The sequence below is a fragment of the Parasteatoda tepidariorum genome, chromosome 5 (genome assembly GCF_043381705.1).
Source record: "Parasteatoda tepidariorum isolate YZ-2023 chromosome 5, CAS_Ptep_4.0, whole genome shotgun sequence".
In the NCBI taxonomy this organism is placed as follows: domain Eukaryota; kingdom Metazoa; phylum Arthropoda; class Arachnida; order Araneae; family Theridiidae; genus Parasteatoda; species Parasteatoda tepidariorum.
Window position 1 is genome coordinate 10,588,550 of NC_092208.1, and position 23,615 is coordinate 10,612,164.

Consider the following 23,615-nt stretch of genomic DNA (forward strand, 5'->3'; position numbering starts at 1 on the left):
TAAACTTATAGAAATCATTGAAAAGAAATTTACTTAGGCTAATGAAAGCATACAAAAGGACTCAGATTTCCTGCCGAATACTCAGAATACACTTCAGTTCAGTAAATAGTGAAAGTGAACCCTATTTCACTATCGTTTTTGACGGTAGATAATGCTAATAACCACCTAAGATGAAAACACGTGGTTTGAAAGTTCTGAAATAAAAATTGCTTATTGTTTAAAAATTCTAAACGGTTTATCATCCGTATTTTTAAATAATCAATACTTGGTTCATATCTAAATTCCCTCACATTTCGAAATTTTGCATAAAATTTAGATACATAAATTAATGCTGGTGTTTGCGTTATAATTCGAAATATTTCAGGCAGTTATTAAATTTAAATTAACATTAAATTAAATGATAAATACATTCAAATGTAATAATAATAATGAAATTCATTAGCCTTGATTCCGTTTAAATGCATTCATAAACGTAAACTTAAAAATGAACAAAAAATAGACAAGTAGGCCCAAGCAGGGCTGGTATCCATAAGTTATAAACCCTCCTTATAGGCAGACTCAGTAAGTAATTAGAATTAGTCAAATAATTTATAAATGATTATTATTTCCCTTTTTTAAAAAATTACTCTCAGTTCCAGAACAAAATTTTATCTCCCGTTTAGAAAATTATTTAAAATAATTCTATTAAACCCGAAAATTATTTAAAATATATGTTCTACATCCATCTTAGGAATGGAATAGCTTGACTATTCATACTTTTGCTTTCATTGTATTTCAATGTTTTGAATCTTTCAGAAGAACTGGTTTTTATTGTTTGGATAGTTATTGCTGTCTAAGAACTCCTCCCGCCTCAAAGTCTGAGGCCTCCTGGTGCTATGGAAACAAGAACGGCGCATTTTAGGGAGGGTTGCTTCGCTCTAGGACTGGACTAACACAATAGACTGATGAAAAAGATTCCCTTTCTCTGGCCGACCCGAGCCGAAACCACTCAAAAATAGAGATCCGACCCTGCACCCCTACTTGAAATAGTCATACCTTGTTACCATAGTCACCGACAGGGGTCCAGACGAATGTCTGGAGGAGTTCTTATTTTAAACAAATTATACATTGGATCCACCTTCTATCCAACGTCATAAAGTACGTTGAATCTTACAAACCAATAGGAAAACACTATTACTACAGTTAACTAAAAGCTGTGGGTGGTTTGGTGTTGAACCGAGTACCGACGCCAGGGTTAGTATTTCAGTTTTCCTTTTTCCACTTGTTGTGCGTTTTCTTGAGAAATACAACTCTAATCTTTTTGGGTAAGGTCTATGTTAACGTTGATTATTTATATAATAATTATGAGTTATTAAATTATATTTTAATTGTTATCTTTATGATTATTTCAAACTTGATATACATTTGTAAAGTAGGCAATACCAAAGCCTCATAAGTAGCTAACGGTAACCGTTATGAATCATTCATTATTGAAACGGTACAATAACTATCATATTTCTGTCATTAATAAGTTGAAATAGAAAATAAAGTAAAATTATTTATTTTCCTGTTTTTTTCCATCCTTTTATCTTCCATTAATCCTTTTTTTATTCGCCTTTTGCCAACAAGTTTGGTTTCTTTATAAATGTTACTTGAATTTTTATATATTATCAATTGCTTAAAAAATGTTGAGTATTATTCTACTAATTAAGTTGTTGAGTATTATTCTATTAATTGCAAATAGTTTTTTAATTAATTAACTAGTTTTGATAAATGTTATTGAATATTTAATTTTAAATTAGATAATAAATTACACAGTCAAATACTGATTAATACATTAAAATAAATATTTATAAATATATATTAAGATCAAAATCAATTGTAATAAATTAATTTAATTTAAATAAACTTTAATTTCAAAAGAAATCAAAATTTCTTATGCAAAGTTAGTTTTTCTTAATTACCGGTTATATTAATTTAATTATTTAACTTTTTTTGTGTGTTTAATTTGCTAACAAAAAAATATATATGTATATAAACCAAACCTTTTTATTTTGATTAATTACCATGAAGCCTTTTATTACCGCTTTTTATCATAACTTTTTATTATCTGCTATAAATAATCTAGTAAACGTTAATTTTTAAACAATCATATTTAGGCATTTATTTTTCTCTCCCTAAAGATAGCTAGCTTTGATAGTTATTATTCAGCTGTTAAATTTAAAATTAAATAATAAATTAACGCATTCAAATAATAATTAATCCATTAAAATAATTCAAATGAAATACAAGAGTACTTAACTAATTTAAATTTAGTTTTAAAAGGAGTCTAAATTGCTTAAGCAAAGGTAAATTCCTGATTTGCGGGCTTAATTGCGTTTTTTTTATTTTTTTTTATAAATGTATTTTTATTTCTACCAATTCATTTGATTTATCATTAATACCAACCGTAATATCACTTTTTATTATCTGCTTTGAATGATAAATATAACAATAGCTTTTTTTTAGAAAAACATATTTCATTAATTTAAACAAAAATAATGTTTGGTTAAGTTCTTTAAACAATTTTATCAGTTTTTAATTTGTCAGCAAATGTTTTTATAATTTTCGAGTAATAATTACTCTTAGTTCCAACTGATAATTACATATTATTCTTTTCTATTTTATTCTTTTCCTTAATAAATTTATTAGTAAAATTTTTAAAACCATTTTTAAATACGATACCGTTTAAAATGTCTAGTTTTACTATGAATATATATTTATTTGATTTTTTTCTATCTATTAAATAAATATGTTTATCAGTTCAACTAATTTTTAATCAAAAATAAATAATTCTTGTAATAATTTATTACAAATATTTTTAAAATGAATACTTAAAATTTTGACCGCCTATAAACTTAAATTTGTTAATTTTCCTTGCTACATTCAAGGACTAAATTTACGTTTATTTTTCAAAGATAATAATTACTTTAAGCAAAGAAATTTTTTTAATTATTAGTACAAACGCTTTCTAATAATCGACTAAATTACTTTATTCTAGACAATTTATTAGTTTTGTCTAAAATGTGGAATTATTTAATTATGGGTTATCAGTTAATAATTTAATTTTGTTATAAATTGTTTAATTATTTTGGTTGTCTGTTATTTGTACTTATCAATTAGAAAAATTAACTAATGTATTGTTAATTTCATTATTATTTTGAATTGAATCGTTAGAGACTCAAAAATTTTTGATCCTTTTTGATTTTTGGTTTTGCATTTATTTGAAAACTTTTGTACTTATCTTCAAACTAATACTTCTAGTGTAACCTTAACTTTGATTTTTTGGTATGCTAAATTTTCTCATTTGTTTATTCGCATGGAGTTGAAGTTTTTTTCAATCATTTTAAGCAGTTTAATCATCGAAAAATTTTCTCCATAATTATTATAAATTTTGAATTGTTCTGTAAATATAATATATCATTTTATACCTTTGTCTTTCTTCTCACTCATCATATGTAAAACTAATGTGATGTACCTATATTATATTTTAAGTACTTAGTACTAGAATGTAAGCCCTTTTAAATACTTAGTTTCAAGAAGGTTTTATTATTTAGTGATATTTAAAATTGGATTGGCATTATTTAAGGCATCATTTAATTATTGGATTAGCATTATTTAAGTTTTCATAGCTGATCAAAGATTTATTTGAAGAAAATAATGATGCTCAAACTATCATATTTCAACTTCAGTCAAATAGTTAAAAAAAAGAATACTAAAAGTGATTAAGAGTGTCATTAAACTTTTAAGTTATAATTTTTCCTAAACTATATGTATATCGTATCTTAAATCGTATGTATCGTAATCGTAATTTATAATTTAAGAATATAACAAGCATAAAAGAAAATGCCTGTTACTATACGTTATTTAATATTCAACCGGAAATCGAAATTCCTTGAGATTTGTAGATAATATTTTAATAGTCTCTGAGTATATTTTCAGATAGTATTTTAATATTTATTTAATTTGTAGACAATAAAATTCCTATAACTTAAATCGAAACGGAAAAATTACACTTAACGGAAAAATGGAAAACTTAAATGAAAAAGAATATACATTGCCTGCCTGTAATGATTACTGGATTTTGTATAGTAGCTATGTTTTTGTTAAAATTTAAAATTTGATTCGGATTTTTTTTAACGGATTCTTTTTGTTACTCTGTTACTATACATTACTTAATATTCATCAGGAAATTGAAATTCATCTAGATTTGTAGATAATATTTAAGTGTAGTTTCTAATCTTTTTCTAAGATTCCTAAGACTAAAACATGGTTTTAAGCTGTTTTTGTTTAATCCAACTCTGCTTGTTTCAAAAATAGCTAAAGAAAAATTAACACATTGAATTAAAATTTAAACCCTTCTGATAATTGCAAAATACGTTTAGAATTAAAAGAAGAGAAAAATATGATTCAAATTAGGCATGCAAATAGTAGCTTTAAAGAAAACTACGCAATCATTTAGCTTTTCTCATTTCTTCCAAAATTTTAGAAGTAATTTTATAATCCAATAAAAAAAATTCAAAATACAATGAAAACTTTTATTAGTAATTTAGCAAACAAATATTACTCACATTAAAATTAATTGCTGCTCAGAATTGAAATTAACTGCATGCTATAAGTTCCATGCATATTTGAGTAATATAAAAAAAACTAAAACTGTATTTAACTTTTGTCAGAGGAGCAGAAATAGAAATTTTCTTTGGAAATTATACTCCCGTGTGAAGAAATTCATTAAAACTTGTTTTTTTATCTTTATTTATTTAATCTTTAACTCTTTTTATTCCTATTTTACAACACATTTATATTTAGAGCCTCGAATCATTAAGAATTTGTCACAGAATATGAAAATTTGAAAATTAAATCAAAAAAATTATCAATTTGTTTGTGTTTCATATTATTGTGTTTATTTGCTGTGTGGTATGTCGTTCTGTAACTACCAAGTCTACAGTTTTCTATGTTTGTTTTTTAATTTAATAGAAAATATTTTTTTGCATAAATGCTATAAAATTTTCAAGAAAAAAAGAGAAAATTTTTAAATAGAATATAAATTTCATATTAAAATAAATTATTAACTTAGTTTTTTCTCACTTGAAAATTAGTATATACGAATAATACAGCTAAATAATTGAATATTTTAATTTATGGAATATTAATTTTGTCGGAGATTTCTGGTTTTTGGAACAATGTGAAAGTATTTATTTTTTGATTTAGTTTCCAACCTATATCATATAAATTTTATTGCTAATGAAAGGTTTATCTAAAGATATAATTAAAAAGATGTGTGTGTAAATATTCATATTTCAAGTTAGACAAACCAATAAGAAAAGGACTAAAAGTAGTTAAGAGTTTGTTATGATTTTTAGTAAAATATTTTCTTCCATATCTAGGAGCCGGCTGCATTGGCTATTTCTTTCTAGCAGCCGAGTCAGTGATCAAAGAACTTTGCCGAATTAGGAATTTAAGAGAACTTGAAAGAGGAACTGTGTTCATATACATTATTGAATATTCATCCGGAAATCGAAATTCATTTAGATTTGTAGATATTATTTTAATATTTTCAAAAACGAAAATCGCTGAAAATTTGTTAAAAAAATTAAACTAAATGAAAAAGAATATGCGTTGCTTGCTTGTAATAATTGGATTTTACACCTTTAGTGATAGAAGCTACACTATTGTCAAATTTTGAAATTTTTAATTCGGATTTTTTTAAAAAAAATAATGGAATTACTATCCTTTTGAGTTAACCTGCCAGTTGTGTCAAAGATGAGTTGAAAATGGTAAATCTTTTCTTTTTCTTTTCTTTCATCTTCATCTTTTTCATCTTCATCTTTTCTTTTCTTCATCTTTTTCTTTTATTTTTCATTTCAATTTCTTTCATTTTTTTTCCATCTCTCCTTCTTCATCTTCTCTCTTTCTTTCATCTTCTCCTATTTCTTTCCTCTTTTCATCTCTCTTTCATCTTTTCACCCTTCCTCTTTTCGTCTCTCTTTTCACCTCTCTTTCATCTTTTCGTCCCTCTTTCATCTTTTCGTCTCACCTTCGTCTTTTCATCTCTTCTTCTTTTATCTTGTTGAAAGTTTTCAAGTTCAGTTTAGAAATATATATTTTTTTTATCTCAATCAGATTTTTTATCGTTCATATTGACAGCTTTGTAATGGCCTAATTTTATGATAATATAACTTTATAACTTAGTCAATTACAAATCGTTTCCAGTCAGTTTTCAGAAAGTCAAATGGAAAATCTAAACTTTCGTATCTTCCTTAAGAAATTTCGAATTCTAAGGTTTTTTTTAAAATTATATTTATATACATCATGAATTTTATACTTTTCATATCCACAGCAATGTTGCAATCGATTCTTTAAATTCCATTAATGAAATTTAAGTTTTTTGTGATTAGACAAATCCAAAGACTTTGCGCACAGATGGCATTTCAACAAAACATGAATATTAAAGTCTGCTGCCGCATTCGAGGGCAGAATGAAGAGGACAAGAGGGCTTTAGATCATAGTTACAGCTTTCCTGATGAAAAATCAATGCTGCATTTGCCTTCGGTATGTTATTTTAGAAATTTTTTGTTTTTTCTTTTTACGCAATTTTGTTTGTTTATAAAGTTTACGGGTTGAATAAGTTCTATTTTCGAAAGATCTTTCGTCCCATGAAATAATGCTAATTTTTGAATTGTTTGCCATTTTCATAACTCTTATCTTATGGAATATTACAGTTAATGATCTTCTTCATTTTGTTATATTAAGTTCACCTATCATTAGGCAGTACTCTTTATGATAATTGTTAAAATAGCGGAAGTTAACCACCTGTCCTTGTTGCCTCCTAATCTATAACTATTTTTTTCCTATATAGTAAAAGAAACCAAAGAATTTACAATATTTAATGAACCAAAAGTGTTGATACCAAAACTTCTGCGCTTTTCAGAAGAGTTGTACATAATTACATAAATACAAAAATTACATGCACATAAATGGACATACTATAGTTTCGGTTGTGTAAACATTTCCTCTGTCTATACACAAAATGACAGTAGAAAAGGAATGAGATAAACATGAGCGAATTGGTTGACCCCGTAGGAGCAAATTTGAGAAGGATGATAAAAAAAGGGAGATTAGAAACAGGTTGAGGGTGTTTGGCAGGAACCTTAAAGTTCAAAAAATTAAATTATAATAGGGAAGGGAAATAAATTAGAATATATTTGGTGATAGTAGCATACTAAAGAAATCGTTAACTAAACTATTAGACTTTCTCATAATATTGCACTGTACATGTTGGAATGCGTGTTTGTTCATAAACCGGGCCTCCTGGTAGAAATTGGAAAAGTCAGGGATTATAATATTCCCTACAAATTTAGAACATCACTATCTAATTATAGTTATTATACAGTTTTCATAACTTCAAGTGTAAAAAAAAAAGAAAAAAAAACCTAAAATTTCTCAATAGGAAATTTTGAATTAACTGTGCAATAGTCCTCTTAAACCTTCTATTATTTATTTTACAAATTCGCAATGTGAAAACTATAGTATTATCATATTATTCATCCTATTTTTGCTGATAAATCAAGGCTATATTTAATTTTTCTCATGTTTTTTGTTAGGACAAAGTGTATACCTTTGACCAAATATTTGATCAAAATTCATCCCAGGAGCAAGTATACAACGATGTTGCTAGACCTATAGTTACCAGTAAGTTAAGATTCATTTTATTTTCTTGTATTTTTTATAACACTTCTTCTTAAGTTATAAATACAAACTTACTAATACGTTTACATAAATGAAGTTAAATTCTTTGTATTTGGGAGGGGGTTAGAAATGTTCTATTAATAAGTTAATATTTGATTACTTACAAAATGTAAAAGTTTCCAAGTCGGTTTAGACTCTTGTTGAATTTCCTTACTTCAAATGCTTTTGATAGTTTTTAAAGTATAGTAGGATATTATTTTCAGAGTTGTTATTCTGATTCTAATGAACACGAACTCTTTTAAATATAGGTGTTTTGGCTGGCTTCAATGGAACTATTCTTGCGTATGGACAAACGTCCAGCGGCAAAACTTACACAATGGAGGTAAAAGTTTTAGCTTAATATATCATTTTAATTACAATTGCATTTCATTATATGTTAGTTAAGATTCTATGATAGTATGACAAAGATTGTTTTTCGATATTCTTAAAACTCAGTTTTGTTGCTTAACAGTCTGAAGACATATTTCAGAATTTTTTCTTTCTTTTGATAGGATGCATACGAAATAGAGTAAGTCAGTAGTTAAAAAATTACTGCCTACAATATGCCATCCAATTTAAAGAGGGTGCTAAGTTTACAATTTTGAAAACAAAGTGACTCGTCAGAGAATGTTCATCCATTATACAGAATTATAGCTTTAATTTTTTTTCTTCTGTCATTACTAATTTTGTAGAATTTGCTGAGAATGAGCTGTGATAGTAAGCGCCCTTAATTTTTTAATTTCTTATTTTACTCTAGAAAAAAGAGGAAGAAAAAATCGAAAATTCATTCAATAATTTAAATAAAGCAGTTTATCTTATTCATATACATAAAGTATATTATTTTCTCTTCAATTTTTTTCTTTAAAAAGTTTAAAAAACGCAATAATTTTTTTAATAAAATAAATGTTCAAAAAGTTCTCAAAGCTTAAAAAAGTTGTACTATTTACTCTTGTACTATTGACAAAACCGGTACTATTGAATTTGTGGTAAAGTAATAATAATCTAAATTTGTAGTAAGGTAATAATCTAAGGTTGTAATAATCTAAAATTGTAATAAGGTTCTATCATAATTTGGAATTATATCTAACAGAGTTTGTAAATGAGTTCTTTAGAGCAAAAAGAAGGGGGGAAATAAAATGGTTTAGACTGTTTTCTCATTTGGAAAAGTATGTTTAACCAAATTTACATGATAATACTAAATAAAGATTTGGATCTTTTTTATAAAATATCACGTGTTCATTCCAGCTGCTTATTTAAAAATTCGACAATTATTAGTAAAAATTGAATTTATGGAAATATTTTGCAAATAAAGCATCTAAATTAAAAGATAAAACGTTATTGTTTACATATTTACCGCATATTATTATTGTTATATATTACATATATTATTGTTACTTGCATTATTGTTACATATATTAATAGTAATTTGTTTGAGAGATTTTCAGTTTAACATCAATCATATATATTAACGCTAAAAAATGAGATTATTAAAAGTATTTCCAATATGTTTTAAATTTTTTTTATTGAAAATTCTTATATTTTTCCCGAACTCTAATGATTATCAGTTTTGGGAGAGCAAACCGAAAAATGTTAGAAACGTTTTTATTTATTTATTTTTTGAAAATGTTAGATCACATTGATGAAATTATTATTTTGTAATTTTTAGGGGCAAAAGAGGTAAATTTACAGGATATAAAAAAAGGATTTTAATTCGTTAAGTGATTGTGAAATATAGTTTTCAAAAAACTTCATTATTACTTTGTTTATTACGCATGAAAAGTCTTGTTATCTTTAAATTTAAATTACAAATTATTTATTTACAGGGAGATGTATCAGATAATGATAAATTAGGAATCATTCCAAGAGTTGCACATGATATATTTAGCAGAACAGAATCCTTAGATGACAAAACAAAAAGCGAGATAAAGGTAAGCATAAAATGAAATGTCTTTTATCAATGAAACATTACATTATATACTGCAAAACTTAGAACCCATGAAATATATTTCATGTTGATTAAATCACGTGGTTTAAATTATGACTTAAAACACGATTAAAATATCACTATGATATTTAAAAAAGATAATGATAAATTGTATCAGATAATGATAAATTAGGAATCATTCCAAGAGTTGCACATGATATATTTAGTAGAGCAGAATTCTTAGATGACAAAATAAAAAGCGAGATAAAGGTAAGCATAAAATGAAATATCTTTTATCAATGAAACATTACATGATATACTGTAAAACTTAGAACCCATGAAATATATTTCATGTTGTTTAAATCACGTGGTTTAAATTATGACTTAAAACACGATTAAAATATCACTATGATATTTAAAAAAGATAATGATAAATTGTATCAGATAATGATAAATTAGGAATCATTCCAAGAGTTGCACATGATATATTTAGTAGAGCAGAATTCTTAGATGACAAAATAAAAAGCGAGATAAAGGTAAGCATAAAATGAAATATCTTTTATCAATGAAACATTACATGATATACTGTAAAACTTAGAACCCATGAAATATATTTCATGTTGTTTAAATCACGTGGTTTAAATTATGACTTAAAACACGATTAAAATATCACTATGATATTTAAAAAAGATAATGATAAATTGTATCAGATAATGATAAATTAGGAATCATTCCAAGAGTTGCACATGATATATTTAGTAGAGCAGAATTCTTAGATGACAAAATAAAAAGCGAGATAAAGGTAAGCATAAAATGAAATATCTTTTATCAATGAAACATTACATGATATACTGTAAAACTTAGAACCCATGAAATATATTTCAAGTTAATTTTATCACGTGGTTTAAATTATGACTTAAAACACGATTAAAATATCACTATGATATTTCAAAAAATAATCATTATTTAAATTTAAAAATATTTTTACGTATTATAATAAGGCATGATTTCGTTGATAATGAATGTTCAGCACAGAGAAATAACGAAAGGGAGTTTTACACTATTTTTCATATAGATTTTGATTGAAGTAGTTTTATTAAAAAAGAAAGGCTAAATGCACGGGTGCCTCTCTTCAGTCATGAGGACTGAAATCAGTCTTGAGAAAACAGTGGGCTGAATGCCATGCTACAGTTAATCTCTTTCCAATTTGCTTTTTTAATTATTAAAAAAATCTTTTTTAAAAGAAAAAACAATAGTTTTAAAAAAATTATTAATTTTTAGCGAAGTAATTGGAATGATAGAACTTTAACATTTTCTCATGCTTTTTTTTTCCTCTGATGCTTTGAAATGCTTAGACAGTCANAAAATCAGTTTAAAACATGGATAATAATTGTATTTTAAATTTAAAAAGATAATTCTTTAATAGGTCAAGCCCTAGATCGCAGTTAAATAACTAGCATTATTTAACTAGGGCCTAACTCAGAATTTTAAACTTATTTCCCTTTTTTTATCCAAAAAAAAGCGTTTATAATAGTAAATAGTAAATATACAGAAAACATATCAGCCAACATCTGCCAACTCTCCTGGCCTACTGGTTTAATTAAAATTCCCCTGGTTTTTTTTTACATTTTAGAAAATTCCCTAAAATTGGGTATGTTTCCTAAAGAAAATCTCTATTGAAATAAAATTTTTGTACAGATTATTGCTTGCTTGAATATTTAAATAAGTATTACATAATGAAGCAAAGCTCATTTATGGAAATCAGTTAAAACTTTTTTTTGTTCTAAAGTGTTCAATTTTTTCTTTATTCAGGACTATCTTTTAAATTATTAATTAAAAAAATCTTTTAACTATCTTTGATGAATTAAATGTCTATTAATATTCGAAATTATGAGTAAACAAAATACTTTACATTTCAATTATTCTTAATGTCAACCATAACAGGTAAATATTGCAGTTTTTCTATTTTGATGACTACGAAAATTCCTTAAGTGTAAAATATTTAGTACATTATGCAACAATTACCATGAGATCGTATGTAACGATTGCCATTTCGTAAAATCTATTGGATTTTTCCCTATCCATGTTGCATGATATGATAGTGTCTATTTTTTACAAGCCAAATTTGTTTTCAAGTAAGTTTGAGTTAGATAAGCAAATTATTTTGCATTATTTTTTAGTGAATTTATTCTTTTTTTATTTGTAATTTAGTTTTAAATCTCTGATTACTGAATCTATTTTAATATGTGTGATTTTTTTCTCTCGTAATTTTGATTCACCAATTTGTTCTGAACAACACGCTTCACTGACAATGATTTTTTTTCCCGCCAATGCTTCTTGCTGTAGATCGTGCTAGTTTTATATTCAAATGTCTAATTTAAGTTATTTGATTCTTTTTGCCCTCATATCGATTATTCTACATACATTTTTTGCCATTTTGATGATTTCAAAATTGCAGAAGGAACTTACAGTATTCATAAGAATAGCATATTTTTCTCTAAAAAAGGAGGAATTTAAAATTGTCTCAGATATTGTGAGAATTCATCTATTTATTTATTTATTTTATTTTAGAAAGACTTACCACCTTACAGAGAGAGCTGTCTCACTCGATTGTTGAAGGAGAGTTTAGGTGGAAACTCACAAACTGCCATCATTGTTTGCATAAGACCTTCATCAGAGTGTGAAACAAAATACTCATTGGAGTTTGGTACACGGTAGGTGCTGCAAATATACATTTAGAAATAAAATCAGATTCTTAATATTTTTTATTTTGATACTTTTAGTCCCAAGTCAATCAGTTATAGTTTTTTTTTATGGCTGCGCGCTTTTAATAAAAATATAAAAACTTTAGATACTGTATTTTGCTAATTATAAACCATAGTAAATATGCAATATTCTTTTCATAGTTAAATGCTTTTCCTAAGAAGATCTCATTCTTAATAGTTATGTTTTTTTTTAATTAATAAAGCCTAGTAAATCAGTAATGCTCTTTTAGTGCCTGCATGTCTCTCATAGATGAAAATTTATGTTTAGGAAATTATATATTGTTATTTCTAAATCCTAATAAATCAGTAATACTCTTTTTATAGCTAAACATTTTCTTTAAAAATATTAAATTCTTATTAATAACATATTTCATTAATAATACATATTTGATCAGTAATATTCTCTTCATCGTTACATTAATAAGTATATTTTATTTTTTAAAATCTCTTGTAAATTAGTACCATTTATTTCATTTTCGTACGTCTGTTTTAATGATATCAGATTCTTACTAAGAATATTTTGTTATTTATAATCCCTAGTAGATCGGTAAAATTTTTCTTAAGCCTCTCCTGTAATATTACATTCACGTAACCGCCAACTCTACTACTATTTTCCTGTAGGCTACTGGATTTTTCCAGTTTAATTAAAATTCTCCTGGTTTTTGTACATTTAAGAAAATTCCCTAAAATTGTGTAAATTTTCTAAAAAATTCAGTATTGAAATAAACTTTTTGTATAGGTTATTACTTTCTTGCTTTAATATTTAAATAAATATTACTAATACATAATGAAGCAAACTTCATTTGTAGAATTCAGTTAAAAAAAATTTTTGTTTTAAAATGATAAATAAATTTTTATTCAGAACTCTTTTTTTAAATTAATTAAAAAATCTTTTAACTATCCTTGATGAATTAAATGCCTATTAATATTCGAAATTATGAGTGAACACAATGCATATCATTTCAAGTATGCTTAATGTCAATCATAACAGGGAAATATTGCAGTTTTTATATTTTAATTACTATAAAATTCCATGGGGGAAATTTTAGTACATTATGCAACAGTTATCATGAAATTTATATTACTTCGTAAAATCTGCTGCATTTTTTCCTATCCATTTTGACATTGGATTAATGATGTCTGTTTTTATTCTAGGGCAAAAATAATAAGGAATAGTCTTCAACTGAATGTGAAACTCAGTGGAAACAGGTTAAGTAGATTCTGGGATAGATTACAGAGATCTATTAGGAGCACGAATAAATACATAAAAGGATCTGTTACTGAACTTCAAAGATGGAGGAGTGGTATGATTATGATTCTTATTATATCTTCACTAGTGTCTTTGTTTGATTCAAAGTGTCATGTAGTGAATAAATTCAAAGTGATCCTGATTCAAAGTGCTGTGTGGTCATGCTTGGGATCCTTCTGTTTAATAAATAAAAAATAGTGTTAATAATTAAAGTAGAAAAACAAAACAAAAATTATATAACAATTCATCACATATCTGAGTGATTAAAATTATCATAGTGATAACTGCCAATTCTACTAGATTTTCCAGTAAACTAATGAATTTTACCAGTTTCTCCTGGTCTACTAGTGTAATAAAAATTTTCCTGGTTTTTATACATTTTAGAAAATTCCCTAAAATTGTGTCAGCTTCCTAAAAAAATCTCTATTGAAATAGAATTTTTGCAAAGATTGTTTGCTTTGAATAGAATTTTTAAGGCACAATAAAGCGAGCCTCATTTATGAAAATCAGTTTAAAACCCTTTTTTTGTTCGAAAATCAGTTTATTTTTTTACAGAATTCCCTTTTTAATTTAATTAAAAAAATCATTTGAAAAATTTTAATTAAATAAATGCTTATTACTATTAAAAGTTATGATAATACACAACATTTCAAGTATATTTAATGTCAATCATAACTGCGAAATATTGCAGTTTTTCGATTTTGATAACCCATAAAATATGCTATGTAAAAATGTTTAGTACATTATGCTACAATCATCATGAAAACTAGTGCAATTCTTGGATTTCTTCCGAGCCATGTTAGCAGCTATGTATATCTGAATGAGCAATTTCTAACGAAAAATTAAGTTTACTTTTCGCATGATTATTTTTTATTATCAGCTTTCGGCTCTTCTCTGTTTCCTATGACAATTTAGCGTTTTAAAAATAATGTCAGACAGCCTTCCTATAGAAATGATTCGTAATATTAACTTAGCTCATAATTTTTTAATCCTTTTTTTTTATAAGAATGATTCAACTCAAAAGCTCTTTCCCCGTAATAGTGTTTCTTAATTTCTTCTCAAATTCGACTAAAAGTAAAGCCATTTGTTCTGGCATAAATTAGAAAGAATCCTTCAAGGATTAAAAGAATTATTTGGTGCTTTCAATCTTAATTAAAATCAAAGGTGTTTTGTACGAGAATTAGACAAAGCAAGAAAATCAGAATTAATCGGTTGTAAGTTTAGTTTAGTTTATTTAAAACATTCTTATACATTGAGATTCAAAAGATTATTAAGACTCTTTTTTTCTTTCACAATCTTCAGTTTTTAGTTTTGATATGCGAGTTTTTCAACTTTTTTTCTTGTCTAGTTTGATTAATTTATTTATTTATTATTAATCAGCATGCATTTTATTTATTAATTCAGTATATTTTTTTTCGTGTTAAAGTTTGCATTCTTTTTTTAGTTTAAATCATTCATTCATTTCGCTTATATTCATTATTTAAAATTCCCTTATTTCATTCCTATTTACTAATTAAGTTTATACATTCAGTTTTGCTACCCAATTTTTCAAATTTTATAATTTTTGTAATTTATTTAAATCATTTACTTAATTCAAATTTATTATTTAAGGCTGTATCTCATTTATCAGTAACTTATATTCTTATTTTTTAGCTTGCTACATACATAAGTAATCGTATTTTATTATTTATATCCTTTCATTTAAATATTCATTTGCTTTATTCTTAATTATAATTATTTTTATATTTAATCTTTAAATTATGTTCAAAGTTCCCGAAAATAACATCAAAAAATCTAGCCATTCTTTCGTGAACTATTTGAAATGTCTGTATAAAGAACATAGCTGCCAACTCTACTGGATTTTTCCAGTTTCTCCTGGTCTACTGCTTAAATTAAAATTCTCCTGGTTTTTGTACATTTTAGAATATTCCATAAAAATGAGTAAGTTTCCTAAAAATATCTCAATTGAAATAAAATTTTTGTACAGATCATTGCTTGCATGCTAGAATATTTGAATAAGTTTTACTAATACATCATGAAGCGAATCTCGTTTATAGAAATTAGTTCAATACTTTTTCAGTTCTAAAATACTCCGTTTATTTTTGTTTGGAGCTCTCTTTTTAAGTTAATTAAAAAAAAATTTTTTTTTAATTATCTTTGATGAATTAAATGGCTTTTATTATTCGAAATTATGAGTGTACATAATACATAACATTTTAAGTATGTTTAATGTCAATCATGAAGGGAAAATATTACAGTTTTTCTACTTCGGTGACTATAAAATTCCCTAAAATTCTCTGTGTGTAAAATATTTAGTGGAACATGAAGCAATTATCACAATTACAAGTTGGCAGCTATGCATGAAATATATTTGAAGTGCCTGTATAAAGGAAAAGCACAAAATTTACAGAGCTTTATGATCTTGATTTTTAGGTGAATCTGTTCCAGAGGAAGAATGGATTCCTCTCTTTGACTGTGGTGAAGGGGACAGTTTGTCAGAATCAGCTCTGTTGGACACTTCTGACTGTGCCCATTCTGTTCAGAACATGTCTAACAGCCAGATTTTGTCTGATTCATCAATTATGAATACTTCTAGTTGTGACATCAATAGCTCATCCACTCTTCAAGACTGTGAAGATATCAGTGGTTTAATTAGACAAGTTGAGATTATGAAGAAGCAGTTTCAACAGGTTAGTATTCAAATTGTTTTAATGTTTTTTTATTTTTTTCTTCAAAATTGAATGTTACAAATTGATAAATATGGGGAGAAGAAACAAAATATTATTGTCTGAGCTGGGAAGGTTTAGGACAAAATGAATTAATCCCTGTCCAAAATCCCTTCGTCCAAAACTGTCTTAAACTTCCAAAACCCTTTTATTCAAGTTGTGCCCCAATTTTAAAAAGTATTGTGATAAATAAAATATTAGTTTTTGAACAAGTGACAAAATGAAAACAAGTTTTTGCTTTATTAAAGAAAGTTTACTATTATTTTTAATGCTGCATTATTTATCTATATGCGAAGACAATTTATCAGTATTAAAAGCATATTTATTCATATTTAGAGGATAAGGTATTCATTTTTGTTCTGCAATGAATTTTGCAGCTGCAAAAGTTATTAATCTTTTCCTATTATATTATATTACAGGGATGTCACCCCACAGGGAGAGACACGGAACATTCAGGGAATTTTAAAATCACCTAAAATAACAGGGAAAATGGGGGGAATTTTGAGTTTTTCCTCACAAACTGGGAAAATACAAGGAATTTTATTTCCTACTTTCATATTTTAAGAGTGATGGCTCCTCAAAGCACAGTATATTGATTTTTTAAAAATGATATTTCAGCTATACTAAACTATTTCATTTACTGTAATATCATTTGGTTTAAGTATGCTCAGCTGTTTCTTCTTTCCTTAAATTTTATCAGCAATTAAAACTACTATAGCTAGACTTATATTAGGTCACTGAATAGCATAGTGATTGTGTGCTTCCTTTTAATATGTACAGGGAAAACACATGGAATTTTTTCCCCAGATTTGAGTGGCAACCCTCTATTATTTTCCTTTAGTAACTTAAAATGAAATTTCATAAAAAGTCCAAAATATTTATTAATATATGTAATTATTATGTGTACAATTGTTACATATTTAGAATTTCTACTTTTTAAAAATGTTCTAGGCTCAAGACAGTTTTAGTCAGTTTAAGACAGTAAAACCCACGTGTCCTGTCCAAAACTAGTTTATGGGGTTCAAAACCCAGACCTTGATTATTGCTTTATATCAGATAATTTTGACTGGATGATCAAGATCACAAATCTAGCTTGATTGCCTGATGAAATTTGGAAATGTGTTTTATATGACCTGATTGGTTTCGACACTTTTTTCTTAAAAAAAGGAGGCTCAGTTAAAATTTTAATTTCATGTTCGATATATATAAGATCTAAAATTATCAATTTAAAATAAAATTTATAAAATTATAAAATATTTCCCAAAATAAGGACATATTTAATCCTTAAATTTACCACTTTTTCATGTCATGCCGACAGCTCTACAACAAATTAGAACTCATAAATTTCGAAATTAATTTTTTTCTACATTAAAAATGTTATTATCTGTGTTTCATACCAGAATCTTAGAGTTGGTTTTTAAAAAAAAACTTAAATTAGAATTTAGTGCAGTGTTTAACGTTGAATTTTATTAATATGCAACTGATTTAAATGAAGCAGTTATCTTAATTTAGTTTCGAAATTCATTTAAGACAATTTTTTTTTTGAAAAAAAGCTCAATTAAAATTTTAATTTTATGTTTGACAAGCAGAAGTCCCAAAATTTTAAAATTAAAGTAAATTTTAAGATTTTATAAAATATTTCTCAAAATTATAGTAAAATTTTCAAATTTTTCATGTCATGCCAACAGTTCTGAAATAAATTGGAACTCATAAATTAAAAAATTTAAACTAGAATCCTAAATTTTGTTTTAAACTGAAATTTTAAAATTCTTTTGAAAAAAGACAGAATTTAATGCATTGTTTAATTTTGAATTTTATTAATATGCAACTGATTTAAATGAAGGTTATTTTAATTCAGTTTCGAAGTTTATTTATGGTACTTATTTTCTTCTATTTTCAGCTCTCATTAGGAAATACCAAATCTAAGCATGTTAAAAGTGAGGAGGCAAATAACACGGATGAGAGACAGGCTGACGAAATGGTTTGTATTTTTTTACTGATGATGTTTTGGAAAAATATAAAAATAACAAGCATTAACGCATTACTACTCATAAAAAAGTATTATGCATATCGAATTAGCATTTATGAATTTTTCACTGCGAGTTAATTATTTAGATTAATAACATAAATTTGAAAGAAAATTATTGCTATCAATTTATTTGTAAGCTGTCAGTAAATTTACTGCAAAATTTTAATCGCTAAACCTAATTTCAATACTTTTTGTAAGATTTTTTAAAAGTATAATTAAAAACGTGCAAATAAAAGCAATTTTTTATGTAATACATATTTTCGTATGCTTACTGCTACTAAACCGAGTTTGATTACTAAAGCAATCATATTTGATTTATTTAGTCATATTTTTGTTTTAATTTTTTGTAAGTATCAAGTTAAAAATATTTTTTAATTGACGAAATTATGTATTAAATTTTTAATATCAAATTTACAGCTATTTTATTCAATTAGGACGTTAAAATTCATCTTGAGGCTGTTAAAAAACTACCTGAATTAACACTACTTTATAGAAAAAGTCTTATATGTTATTTACATAGAAGAATTAAATATTTTTAAGTTTTGAAAACTCGATGGAAACATTGAAGTGAATGTAAAAACAACGCTGCAGAAGTAAATTTATAAATTTGAAAGCTTGCACAAAGAAAAACATTAGTAAAGCTCCTTTTTTTACTCTAAAAAGCATTGTCTACCTTTTCTGTAGCAGAATTCAAATCTTTTTCCAAATTTGAGAAAATTGAATACAAAGAGTGTGATGCTTTCTGACATTAAACTTTGCTATCAAGCAATTGTGTAATGGTGTTGTTAATCAGTTTCCTTTGTAAGTATTCTTAAATGTGTAGCATGGTTAGTCTCCAAAAAGGTTAAAAATATATTTTTAGTTTATAAGCCCTCTAAGAAGTCTTATTTTTTTCTCGGTATCTTTAAAACACTGTAATTTTAAGACGAAATAAATAAATTGTGTTTTGTATATTTTCAATTGTTTTCTTTTGAAAACAATAACATTTTAAAAGTACGCAGTAAAATTTTTAAGAACAAATCTTCAATTGCACTAAAACAATCAGTGTATCTGAAAATTTTAATGTCCCTGACTTTATTTTCTTGATTAGTCTAATTATGTGATTATTTATTAAGCCGTGATTATTTTCTTCACTGATTGGAAATGAAAAAATTATCGTCGAAACTTTGCAGATTTTCTTTAAATTTTTCCTAAAAGTGCTATGTTGTTAATGCATATAAGGATATATGAAGAAGGAAGGCTTAAGGATATATGAGTTCCAACATTAACATGCATAGTTTTTTTTAAAGATTAATACATAAGTACAATAATACCCAAGGATGCATACTAAGTAAAATAATACATAAGTACAATAATGCACCGTTCTTTAGGATATAATAATGCACAATGATGCATAGTAATTATGATAATACATAACGAGTTTATGCAAGCTTTTAAATTTCTACCAAATGTACTAGCTGAAAAAATTTTGTCTTTCTTTATAGATCAAGCTAAAAGAAGAGCTGGCGTTCTATAAGGAAAGGAATCTAATCCACCATCAGGGCATGGAAACAGTTACGCAAGAGTTAAAATTGCAAGAGATTAGATGCAATGAATTATCAAGCAAGTTAATAGCAGAAACAGGAAAAAGTAAAATACAAGAAGCAAAAGCAGAACGTCGCATGCGAGATATAAGAAGATGCCGGAAGGTGCTTGATGAGTACTTGGAAGTTTTTAGTAAAAAAAATTCACAGAAGAGCATCGCCTGTTCTCTTAAGCCTTTGAGTGAAATCTGCCCGTCAATTGACGACAAGTTAAGACGCATCACCGGGGAAGATCTGAAGTCAACGCTGCATGCTGAGAATATTCAAGACCAAATTTTCAGGATGTATTTTAAACTTCAAGGAATGACAAATTTTCGTGTCGAGCAAGAGCAAAAGATTGCCACAGTCACCTCTGAAAGAGATTCTGCAATTGAAAATAACATGTCCTTGCAGGAAGAGCTGTACAATTTGAGTATAAGCCATGCAGCTATGGGTCAGGCTTTGAAAGTATCAATGGTAGATAAGTTGCAACATTTGAAGATTGAGGGTTTGCAGGAATCATTGTTTGAAGGCTGTGTACAGAATGGTGTTATGAAGCTGTGCGATCAGCTCATAGGCTTATATGAAAAATGTGATCAGCAGGAAAAAAAGATTGCCGCAATTTCTGAAGAGAGGGACATTCTCGGACAATCGCTTGTTTTTGCGGGGATTGACATGGACAATTTACGCAAAACCCATGAATCTGAAAAGAAGCTCTCCGATGCTAAGATTGATAGTATGTCTGACGAAATTGAAACTCTACATCTTGAACTGGAAAAAGAGCGTTCACGTGGGTCTCATTGTTCTTACATTAACCATCGCCTAAGAGAGGAAAACGAAGCTAATGAAGTAAAAATCAATTCGTTGGAGGAGGAATTGTTCACGGAGAGGGTTCTGAACGAAGAAGAAACTAGTCGAATGGAACTATTACTTCTGGAAAAAGCAAATGCTGAAAGTTTATTGGCAGCGAGATTGTGTTGTTCGGATAAGAGGAATCAAATTATTGTTGAAGAATTTAAAAAGAGAGTTGGTGATCTGATGGTGTTGTTCAAGAACTTTTTAGACAAGTTTAACGTACCTCCTTTTGATGATGCAGATCTTGAAGAAAACGCTGTGGTAGAGGGGAACACTACGTTCGTAAAAAACGGCAGTTCTGAGGATTTGAACAACAATGAAGTCCTCACTTCTGATTTGTTTCTAGATAAAACGTCCACTGAAGAAGTTCATTTTGAAACTCTCTCTGGCTCTTTCTCCGGAAATGCAGAACCTTCTCCCGGAATTAAAGAAACAGGAGAAGTTACAGAGAATTTCAAGGTGGAAGAGTTGGTGTTGGATTCAGAATGGTACAGACCAGTGTGGTGAGCAGCAGACAAAATAAAATCTTCTTAATTAAGTTTGGAAGGGTCTATTCATCAACTTTGAAACGGAATTTATTATTATTTCTCTGAGATCAGTCAGTTGTTATATTCACAGAAAACTTCACCCTTCATTCAATTTAAATGGTTGTAAAATAAAATACTCATGGTTTAATTTTTAATACTTTTGTTTCATTTGTTCAATTACATTCTAAAGAAACTAAAATGCTTTTTTTGTGCGTTTATGTTGATCAAGGTTGTCACTGGAGGGATGTAGGGAGACACGGAATTCTTAAGAAAATTAATGATTTATTTGGGAAATTCTTTAAATAATCAGAAGGGGCTGTATTTTGCAAGTGATCACACTAAAATGCATTTCTAACGTGTTCATTCTAGCAATGGAACTATTAATTGACATGTTATGTATTTATCTTATGGTATTTTTAGGGTTTAAAGGTAATTTGATTTTTAAAAAAACTGATTTTTCAGGTGATTTGAAGAACTGATTTGATTCTTTAATGCAAATCATTTCTTTTATTAGATGACTAGTAAATTACTGTGAATGTTTAAAAGAATCTTACAGGCATAAAACCAGCAATTTAAGTGTAAATTAATAAATATAGCATTTTAAATGCAATTAAAATAATTATCTCTAAAATACATTTAATAAAACTCATTATCACACTATAAAATAAACTATCTGATAGAAATTTATTATTTTTCAATTTAGGAAAATACATACACCCTTATTGGTTTACTACTTATCAACAGTTTCAGATACGCATATCTAGAAACAAATGATATCTATAAAGGATATTTTATATCAAATCTAAAAAAGATATTCTCTACAGCTAAGAATACTTCTTAGGGAACAGCATAACAGAGGTTTACATCGGCTTTAGTGACATTGACAAAATTTAATTAATAATTCAACAGAAACTAAAAAATACTTCAGATAAAACTATAATACAGTCAAACCCCGCTATAGTGAAACTTCAAGGGACCGAAATTTTGGTTCACTATAACCGGGAGTTCATTATATCCGTTACGCAGGCAATTTAACTAATGGTTCCCAAAAATCCTCCCTTTTATTACACATTGTTCCAATAAATGACTGAAAAATATTATGTAGTAGCAAAAAATGTGTTATTTTTTAATACTCTGCGTCTTACGTGCAAAAAAATTTTGTTATTTTCAGCTGATGAGCAATCCTCAACATCAAATATTGAAACACTTCCTGACTTTCGGATAATTTTTCCTGAATTTCTGTTATTCCGCTTTTTAAGCCTGCGAAATCATCGACATTTGTCCAAATACTGGCGGCTTCTTCAAATGGTGAACCACTTCAGTAATACTTCTTCAACATTCTTGTGATCTGCTTTTCTCAACTTTTTTCTGCCATCGAAATTTTTTTCATGAGCATAATTAATTGCCCATTTTCCAAATGTTACAAACTGCAGATTTGGATAGTTTGGATAGATAGAACTGCAGATTTGGATTCCTGTAAATATCAACTTGATTGCATCCATTTTCAAATTTTCTGATTATGCCCATTTTATCATCAATGGAGAACGTTTTACGTTTACTGGTCGCCATAGTTNAAGGGCCAAAATAGATTTTGTTAATAGATAGTAAAATATCCATTTTTAATTTAATCCGAAATTTTCATGTTCATTTAGTTTTTTTTTTTATCTCAGGTCCAATGACTTAAGAAATAGAGATTTCATCTTGCGGTTGTTGCATAGGAAATTTTATCTTTATGCTGTGTAGAGCGTTTTTGATAATGGTATTATTATGTCAAATCAAAAAACAGTTCTGATGATACTGAAATAGAATACATGCTAAAGCATAGCTGCCAGCTCCACTGGATTTTTCCAGTTTCTCCTGGTCAACTGGTTTTTGCACATTTTAGAATATTCCCCAAAATTGAATATGTTTCCTAAAAAAGTCCCAATTGAAATAGAATTTTTGTACGGATTCTTACTTGCTTGTTTGAATATTTAAAAAAGTTTTAAAAATACATAATGAAGCGACCCTCACTTATTTAAAAAAAAAATATTTTGTTCTAAAATGTTATTTTTATTCAAAGCTATCTCTTTAAATTAATTTTGAAAAATCTTTTAACTATCTTTGATGAATTAAATGTCTATTAATATTCGAAATTATAAGTAAGTATAAAGCATAACATTTCAAGTATGCTTAATGTCAATTATAACTGTAAAATATTGTAGTTTATCTGTATTGATGACTGTAAAAATT

The 23,615-nt window shown here is 26.9% G+C and overlaps 2 protein-coding genes across 4 annotated transcripts; both read left to right on the forward strand.

Annotated features, from left to right (window-relative positions):
• Nucleotides 1-1,075: 1,075 nt before the first annotated feature.
• LOC122270584 (kinesin-1 heavy chain) lies at nt 1,076-9,724 on the forward strand. 3 transcript variants are annotated; one of them, XM_043048503.2, is made up of 5 exons: nt 1,076-1,233; nt 6,417-6,570; nt 7,623-7,710; nt 8,016-8,089; nt 9,570-9,724. In XM_043048503.2, exons 2-5 carry the CDS (start codon nt 6,442-6,444, stop codon nt 9,687-9,689), a joined length of 411 nt encoding a protein of 136 aa, XP_042904437.1. In that variant the 5' UTR covers nt 1,076-1,233; nt 6,417-6,441; the 3' UTR covers nt 9,690-9,724. The 3 variants fall into 3 exon arrangements, with proteins under 3 accessions (XP_042904437.1, XP_042904438.1, XP_042904436.1); XM_043048504.2 differs by having other exon boundaries at nt 1,084-1,304; nt 6,403-6,570; XM_043048502.2 differs by having other exon boundaries at nt 1,087-1,304.
• A 1,060-nt stretch (nt 9,725-10,784) lies between these two features.
• On the forward strand, nt 10,785-21,538 carry LOC122268364 (kinesin heavy chain-like). Its single transcript, XM_043048500.2, has 6 exons — nt 10,785-10,838; nt 12,242-12,384; nt 13,591-13,739; nt 16,118-16,374; nt 18,311-18,391; nt 19,924-21,538. Exons 1-6 carry the CDS (start codon nt 10,785-10,787, stop codon nt 21,361-21,363), a joined length of 2,124 nt encoding a protein of 707 aa, XP_042904434.2. The 3' UTR covers nt 21,364-21,538.
• The last annotated feature ends 2,077 nt before the right edge of the window (nt 21,539-23,615 follow it).